At 40.7% G+C, this 9,020-nt stretch overlaps 1 protein-coding gene across 2 annotated transcripts in view; it reads left to right on the top strand.

Moving 5' to 3' along the window:
* Positions 1–226: 226 nt before the first annotated feature.
* Positions 227–9,020, top strand: part of EEIG2 (EEIG family member 2) — a 76,195-nt gene continuing 67,401 nt past the window's right edge. The window contains exon 1 of one of the 2 annotated variants that reach the window (XM_003808326.5): positions 227–680. In XM_003808326.5, the coding sequence (XP_003808374.1) occupies positions 544–680 (137 nt within the window). In that variant the 5' untranslated portion in view covers positions 227–543. The remainder of the gene's footprint in view (positions 681–9,020) is intronic. The other variant, XM_055115285.2, reaches the window with a different exon arrangement.

Below are 9,020 nucleotides of genomic sequence, written 5' to 3'. Positions count from 1 at the left end.
AAGCTTTCTCTGTCGGGTTTGTCTTTTTTTAACCCCAGAAAGGCGTGACGTGCTAACTGCCGTCGCGGGTTAGAGTCCGCGGCCAAGCCCGCGCCCGCCCACAAAGTCCCCGCCCTCCCTCCGGCTTCCGCCCCGCCGTGCGCTGCAGGCCGCGGCCGCTGGGGGCGCCCCCGACCCCCGAGGCGCTGAGGCGGTGGTTCCTCGAGCCTCGCCTCTCCCGACTCCCAGACGGGCGGCAGCGGCGGCGGAGGCGGCGGCGAGCTGAGCTCCGAAAGGGCGCTCACCTCCCCGGGCGAGCTGCAGCACGACCGCTCCCCGCGGGCGGTCGGGGTCCGCGCCGCAGCTGCCGCCGCGTTCCGGCCCAGGCTGCCGCGAGAGGCGGCGGCAGCGGCCCCGGCCGCGGCCGGCCTGCGGCGCCCCCCGGCCGCGCCCCCGCGCACAGCTCGCGGCCCCGGCCATGGGGCTGGGCTGATCCGGGGCTCGGCCAAGCTGAGGCGGCGGCGCCCGGCCGTGCGCCCAGCTTGCAGGCGCCTGGCTCTCACGATGATGAAGAAGAAGAAGTTTAAGTTTAAGGTGGACTTCGAGCTCGAGGAGCTCTCCTCAGTGCCCTTCGTCAATGGGGTCCTCTTCTGCAAGATGCGGCTGCTGGACGGCGGCAGCTTCACCGCCGAGTCCTCCAGGTAACTCGCCTCCCGCGCCTCCTCGCCCCTTTCTGCTTGGCCAGGGCTTGTTGGATGGGCAGCATCTCTCCTTGGCCCATTTGCTCGCCTTTCCCTAGGGACCGCTCTAAAATCAGTCGAATTTATTGATCTGCAAAGTGCTTTGCAAATGGGTTCTTCTCAGCTGGCCTTGGCTCCTGCGCTCCTGACTCCAGATGGTGCCTGGTATCTGCTCTTCCCTCCCAAATCCTCTAGGAATGGGAGCAATGGCCAGAGAGGGAGGATGCTTCTGTTTTCTCTTAAGACATTTCCATATTTGTGAAATGCAAAGTAGAACTTGAGCTGTTAAAAACTAAAATAACCCAAACTGCAGGAGTTCCAAGAGCCCAGCTCTGAACAGAAACCTGTGCTTAGCACAATTCCTTCTCCCTTGTAGATTACAAGGGGACTTGGCCACCCACTCTGAGGCTGGGGTAGGCCTGGCCAGGCTTGACTTGAGTCAAGTGCTCCTGGCAGACGAGACAACGGTCTGTGCCTCATCAGAGAGCGGCGTCTCCAGTTAGGCGCTAATGCTAGATGAATTAGTCTTGAAGTGGCCACTAGTAGGTCTCCCTGTGGAGGGCTTAGAGCCAGGTGGGGAGCCCAGGCCCTGCCCTCATTTTAAAATGAGCCCCTGGGCACTCCCAGAGAGAGGCATTAGCAGGTTACAGAATGAAGCTATTAAATAATAGGTGTGGCATTAATAATAGGTGTGGCAGTGTTTCTTGAGTAATTTCAGAGCTACTCACAGGTTGACAGATGTACCCTAAGGTGCTTTCTTTAAAATATATACATAGAGAGAGAAAACAATTTTTTAAATGAACTTTTGAGTTCCTGAGATCAAGAAGGGTTAAAAGTTAATGTTATTTTGCCCATATATACTGGTCTTAGGCTTTATTTCTGCCCTAAAAATATTCTACTTAAAAAAAATTCCGTCATCCCATTTATAGTATAAAGGAAATAATGTCACTGGATTGTGGAATTGGGGCTAGAAACTTGTCCTCTGGGGCAATATTGAAGCCTATGGAAGCCAGAAAATGTCTAGTTGGCTAAACCAAAGGATATATGAAATTAATAGTTTGCCGAAGACAGTTTTTAAAATTAAACTGTGGTGACACATCAGTGGATATTCAGCTAAGTATTTTAAACACCTGTAAGAGAAGAATGTAACCTATTTTGGTGCCAAAAAAAATATTGGACCGTCTCTTACTTGTTGAAAAGCCTAAGCCGATTCGTGAAGGTCCTGTTGGTGCAGGTGACAGTCTTGCCCTGAGGCCTAGACTGTTTTGCTGCAGGGTGCCACCCCCGACGCCAGGCAGTTAGACTGGCGCTCCTGGGCCAGTGGTGACACCTGGTGGTCAGGGCACTTGTCTACAGGGCTTCCTTCCTACCTCAGTTATGTTTATTTGGCTTACTTCCCACAAGTCACTTATTCTTTCGTTGTAGGCAGTCATTTATTCAGCAAATATGTGTTGGCTTCTCAATATATTATCTTATTTAATTCTCATAGCAAGTCTATAAGGTAGGGGTTCCATTTCGTAGATAAATAAACTGAGGCTCAGAAAGCATAACTAACTTTCCTAAGGTCCCCTCAGCTGGTAAGTGCGATGCCAAGATTCTGATCAGGTCTGTGTAACTTCAAACAGGGTGGTGCCAGATAAAGGAATAAATCGTGTGCCATATATGAAAGTTTCTGAATAGGGAGCTTCCTAATGACTTTAATGAGCAAAGGGTATACTCCGCAAGACGTAGAAATGAAAAAGTTGAGTATCTTGGGTTAAACTCACCCCTTTTTCTTCCAATTAAAATTTGACTTTGATCAATTTGATTTTAAGTAAGATTAGGAATAGTGCTCTGTATAGCCAAACCAAAAAGCCATATAGTATGGGGGAAATGACTCACAATAAGGAGCCTGTGCCTTTGACATTAGGTAGAGATAGTTGGTGTAAAGATAAGAGCAAGGATTTGGAATGCGGTGAGTCTAAGCCTAAACCCCAGTTCCACTGTGGTAAACCTGGATGGGTTACTTAGAGTCCCAAAACTTCTGTATGTAAAATAGAAACCATCACTGACATGTGGTGGTGTGAGGATTTAGTGAGATGATGTGCCCAAAACACCTAAACAGTGCCTTAGCACCCAGTTGGCATTTAAAGAGGAGACCAGGAACTTGTCCAAGAAGGTCCATTTGCTTGAGATGTTATATTTGATTCCTTTATCCTAACAACTACAAAATTGTTGGTTTGAGAAAGAGACCTCATTTTACAAGAAAAAAAAAAGAAAATCTAAAATATCTAAAGGAAGTGAATTATTTCAAAATCACAGAACTTTTAATTAGTGGATGCCAGTCAAGGCAGTGCATCTCTAATTGAACGCTAGATTTTAACTTCTAAAAAATTGCTGTATGTGCCCCTTAAAAGTCAGGTGTAGTTAACACTGTAACATTTCTCCTGTAAAAATATGAAATGAATTACATAGAAAAGAGGTAATATAGCAGGCCCAAGACTGCTATTCTTAGAAAGGCCTATGTACAAGGCTGGCCCTTGGCTGGTATCTGGGAGCTTGAATGGTAAATGGTTCCATACATGATACAAAACTTTACATAAATGATAAAGAGTGGCTCACTGTGCCTAGACTGTACAGAGTGGTTTATGCTAAATTCCATCTGGAATTTTGGTTCTTGCTAGGCAGCCTACGTGACCAGCCCTAATACAAATTTTGGTCATTGAGTCTCTAATGAGTTTCCCTGGTAGACAGCACATCACAATTTAATGCTAGAGAAGTGTGTATCTTTTCATTGTAATAAACCTTAGCCATGAGTAGGACTGTATGCTGAGTCCTGTGAGTCCTAATGAATCACCAAACTTAGGATTGGTCTTGGAGACTCCCTGATGGATGAACCTTTATAAAATAATACTCATCTTGCTACAGAAAAGCCTTAGAGGCACACAGAAAATTACATATATAGATATAAATAGAGAGACCCAAATATATATAGGTCATGTGTATTTGATATATATATTAATATATTTGGCTTTGTACAACAACTAAACATGCAGATCATTTATTCTTGGCCAAGTATTAGTTGAGCATTTACCAGGTTTCTATTAATAGCTCTCCATCTGGGATTGTGAGAAGTACAACAAATATAAGGATCCACAAGGGAATTACTTCTAATGAAATTAGATCATAGATGTATAATTGCTTGACAGTAGAAGACAGTGTGACTTAGTGCCCAATCAATGGATCAGACAATATATTGAGTGTTGTTGAAATTCTAAAGCAAAAGAGTTAATTTACAACTGTAATGGTTACTGACAACCACATTGGCATTTCTGTGGAGCACTCTGGGAGGATGAATTTGCATTGACAAAGTGAGGATGGGAGGACAGCTTGAGCAAGTCATCAGTAGGAGTTGATAATAGATCAGCCTGATTGCAGAGCGTTCATGTTGAATGGAAGCAGAAGATAAGATTAGAGAAAGACTTTGAATACTGTTGTAAAGAGTTTCTTTCTACTCTCTTTCTATAAATGAGAGTTGTTTCTACTGCTCATAGGGTAAAATTAAACCTAAGATTCTTGAACTGAGTTGTTGTGTGGTTAAAGTGGTGTTTCACCTGGCTGACAGGCTGATGCTATTTGTATTCAAGGTTGGGTGGGGGGGGGGAATTAGAGATGGGGAGACAAATTAGGAGGCTATTAAAATAACCCAGGCAGGAGCTAATGAGAACCTGAACTCCGAGTTGTCTCATGTAAGTGACTGATAAATGATAATCTTATGACAGATGCCTTGACGCCACGACAGAAGTAAAGAAGTCAGGAAAATTATTTGTTTTGTTTAAGGGGAATATTGCATATGGTGGTGGAAGATACGGTGGGTTAAGTTGTATGCTTAGCATGCTACATTTGAGGTGACAGTGAGCCTGATGAGTAGTTGGAGGCATTTATTGCGGTATGTGGATTTCTTAGATGTTGTCTATTGGAGCCATATAGGCCTGCTTACTAAACTTATTTAGAATTTCCTTACATTGTTTTTACCCTTTTAAAGATTATTAGTGAAAAAAGGCCAGGCATAGTGGCTCATGCCTGTAAATCCCAGCAGTTTGGGAGGCCGAGGCACGCGGATTGGTTGAGCTCAGGAGTTTGAGACCAGCCTGGGCAACATGGCAAAACCCCATTTCTACAAGAAACATACCAAAAAATTAGCTAGATGTGGTAGTGGGCACCTGTAGTGCCAGCTACTCAGGAGGCTGAGGTAGGAGGATCGCTTGAACCTGGGAGGCAGAGGTTGCAGTGAGCTGAGATCACCGCCACTGCACTCCAGCCTGGGCAACAGAGTAAGACTCTGTCTCAAAAATAAATAAATAAAAATAAAGATTATTAGTGAAAATTAATTTTAGAAGCCAGTTTTTCTTGGTATTGTTTTCAATGAAGAGATTGGAAAAATATAAAGACTAAAAGGTAATTATTTGTAATAAATGTTATTAAAATGGTCAGGGTAAATTGTCAGATTTTTACATGCCATAGTTAATAAAATATTTGGAAAATACATTGTACGATTATAGTGGTCTATTCAACTGAGGCTAAATTGTTGCCTAATAAAATACAGTCATGTATCAGTTAACAATGAGGATCTGTTCTGAGGAGTGCATCCTTAGGCGATTTCATCATTGTGCAAAATTCATAGAGTGTACTTACACAAACCTAGATGGTATAGCCTACTACATGCTTAGACTATATCATATAGCCTGTTGCTCTGACCACATTGTGTATTTGGTCTGTTGTTGACCAAAATGTCCTCATGCAGTACATGACTGTATTTCTGAAGATGTTTCAAAAGGACAGTATTATTGTATTTAAATCTTTTCACCGTACTTCCTTTGCAAAAGCATTTAAATCACTTTTAAGGTTTATTAAAACTGGCATGGCAGGTTTAATTCTGGCCTACTTAAATAAAGGAATAATAGGAAGAAATTTTTTCTATATCTTTTAGAATTCCCTAGTTTGCCTTATTTTGTTCATCTTTTTTTTGTGCTGATAGCCAAATAGTTTTCTAAGTTTCACATGAGGCTGTGGCAGAAACACATGTGAATTTGAGGAGTGTCTGGGAAGCTGATGAGCACATCTATGTACTGGACCTTTTACTCTGTAAACAAGTGGAAAGGATTTCTTTCTTTTGGCCAGAGTACATCCTTCTGTTTTCAAGATTTTAGTTCACTGCACATTGTGTATTTCTTTTTAGTAAACATTTCTTTATTGAAAAAGTAATACAGATTCATATGGACAACTTAGAAAATAGAAAGGCAGAAAGAAAGGAACAAAAATTGCCCATAAATGAACCACCCAGCGATAATCACTATTATAAATATTTTAGTATAGAAATTAGGAGCCTTTATTGATCTGTATACATACATGTATACCCACACTCCCCCACACAACTATCACATACCCTTTTTAAGCCAAAATGAGATTATACTATACTTAGTATGGTTTTTTACTTCATGTATCTTTTCATATCATTAAATATTCAATTACAAGATTATTTTAATAGATGCATATTATTCTATTGTATGAGTTTCCATGATTTATTGAACCAAGTCACTTTTGAAAGGTTTTCTCCTTTCCTTTCTTTTTTATTAATAGTTTTATAAATAAACTACAATAAACATCCTTATAACCAAGCCTGGTATACATCCATTATTATTTATTTAGGATTAACACTTAGAAATGGAATTATAGAGTCACAGGGCATGCAGATTTTTAAGAGTTTTGATATATATTACCAACTTGCCCTTCAGTGCATTAAATTGATTTTTTAAGATTAGTAATCACTAATAAGCAGCAAATTATCAAAAGTTACTAGTAGTAGAAAGTACTATCTGACCATATGGCACAGAATTCTTTATACACTAGATCCAGCAACCCCACTTCTGGGTATACATTCGAAGGAATTGAAATCAGTATGTTGAAGAGAATTCTGTACTCTCATTGTCTTTGCAGCATTATTTACAATAGCCAAGTTATTGAAACAACCTAAGTGTCTGTAAACAGATGAATGGATAAAGAAGATGTGGTATATACAATGGAAATTATTCGGCCTTTAAAAAAAAAAAAAGGAAATCCTGTCATTTGTGACAACATGGATGAACCTGGTGGACTTTTGTTTAAAATGAAATAAGCCAGGCACAGAAAGGCAAATACTGCATCATCTCACATATATGTGGGATATAAAAAAGGTGAACTCATAGTGGGTGAGGGCACGGAGAGATGGGGAACTGTTGGTCATAGGGCACAAAGTTTCAATTAGGTGGCATGGATATGTTCAGGTCTGTTGTACAGAATGCTGACTATAGTTAATAATAATGTATTATACTTGAAAATTGCTAAGAGAATAGATCATAAGTGTTCTCCAACAGCAAAAAAAAAAAAATGTGAGTTGATGGCTATGTTAATTGGCTTGGTTTAGCAATTTCACAATATATACACATATCAGAACATTACATAGTACACAGTAAGTATATACAGTTTTTGTCAACTATATTTTAATATAGATAAGTAATTAAAATAAAAAAAATTTTAATTAAAAAATTCCTTACACCCTGACCAGAAATGGAGTCATCAATTCACATTATTATAATACCTGTAATAGTAGTAGCTGACATTTATTTGAGCACTTTCCCCGTGCATCAGGAACTTTTCTAAGCCTTTACATTTAATCTTCAAGATATTCCCATGAGGAAGGTGCTATTATTACGTCATTACCATTATTAGTGCCCTTGCCATTATTGCTGCTATTACTCTCATTTTATACCTGGGGAAACAGAAGCACAAAGAGATGCTAAAAGTTACTCAGCTAGTAAGTGGTAGAGCTGGGAGGCATTCTAGCTCCAAGGACCACTGTTAATCACTAAATTCTACTGCCTCTCAGGCTTTGTGTTGTATGCTTTCTCATTTTTATGTTTTATAAAAATGGTAGATAAATATATGTAGTATAACTTTTTCTGAATGTCAGTTTCAGAAAACTGATTCCAATATGTGACATCACTAAACAGGTTATAAGACCTGGCCCCTTTAGATTTTCCCTGAGGCAATTGTATATGAAAGATAAGTAAAATGCAGCCAGGCATTTTTATGGGCTCATGCCTGTAATCCCAGCACTTTGGAAGACTGAAGCAGGAGGGTGGCTTGAGCCCAGAAATTCAAGAACAGCCTGGGCAACATAGTGAGACCCTGTCTTTGAAGAAAATTTAAAAATTAGCTGAGTTTCGTGGCATGCACCTGTGTTCCCAGCTACTCAGGGAGACTGAGGTGGGAGAATCGCTTGAGCTTGGGAGATTGAAGCTGCAATGAGCCATGATTACACCACTGCACTCCAGCCTGGGTGATGGAGCAGGACTCTGTCTCAAAAAAAAAGAAAAGAAAAGAAAAATGGTACTCATGCCACTTTTTTTTCAAGATGTGGCTTTGTACAACTAAGTTCACAAAATTTAGTCACATTATTGGATAGTCATATCTTATAAAAATAGTATTAATGCCATTTTACACCAGTAAGTTAATATTCACCACTGTATCACTGAGCCTTACATAGCCGGCATTTTGTAAATATTGAAAGAAAGCAAATATTGGGAGAAAAGATCTGTTGTAGTTTTGCTAAAGATGACACACATACAGAGATCACTAAATTAAATATATGGGGAAGTATATCATGTTTTATCTACACAGCTTGTAAAAAATTATGTTCGGTTTGGGGTGCAGGCCTTTGAGGGTTATCAAATGGAGGTCCAAGGAAGATATTGGGATTCTTAAGAATCTTGAATTATGCTAATAACAGGAGACTGGGGTTAGTCTTGAGAGAAGATAATGGTCTTCAAATACTAAAAAATTGACTTGTATATATGTATATTTTACATTCCTAATTTTATTTGATTCTTACAAAACCCCTTTAATAGAAGTAGGAAACCATTGTCACCTGTTTTTGATTTAGAATGGATGTCAGGTGCTATAACAAGGTATTTTTAAAAAATAACAAGTGGCTTAACCAAGATAGAAGTTTACTTCTCTTTCATATGAAGTCCAACCTAGTGTGGTAGCTGTGCTCTGTCCAGTTGTCAGGGGCCTGGACTCTTTTTGTCTTATTGCTCTCAGGGTATTGTTCTCATCCACAGGGACTGACTTGGCTCACCCCACATCCAAATTCCAGCCACTGGGAAGGAGGAGAGGGGAAGGGAAGGTCCCTTGTGCTCACAGTCCATTGACCAGAACATCAGCACCATGCCACATCCAGCCCCAAGGTTGAGAAATTTAGTTTTTGCTGGGTGCCTGTAT

The sequence above is a fragment of the Pan paniscus genome, chromosome 1 (genome assembly GCF_029289425.2).
Source record: "Pan paniscus chromosome 1, NHGRI_mPanPan1-v2.0_pri, whole genome shotgun sequence".
Lineage (NCBI taxonomy): Eukaryota > Metazoa > Chordata > Mammalia > Primates > Hominidae > Pan > Pan paniscus.
Note: the sequence above shows the minus strand (reverse complement) of the source record. Positions and strands in the feature narration are given on the sequence as shown.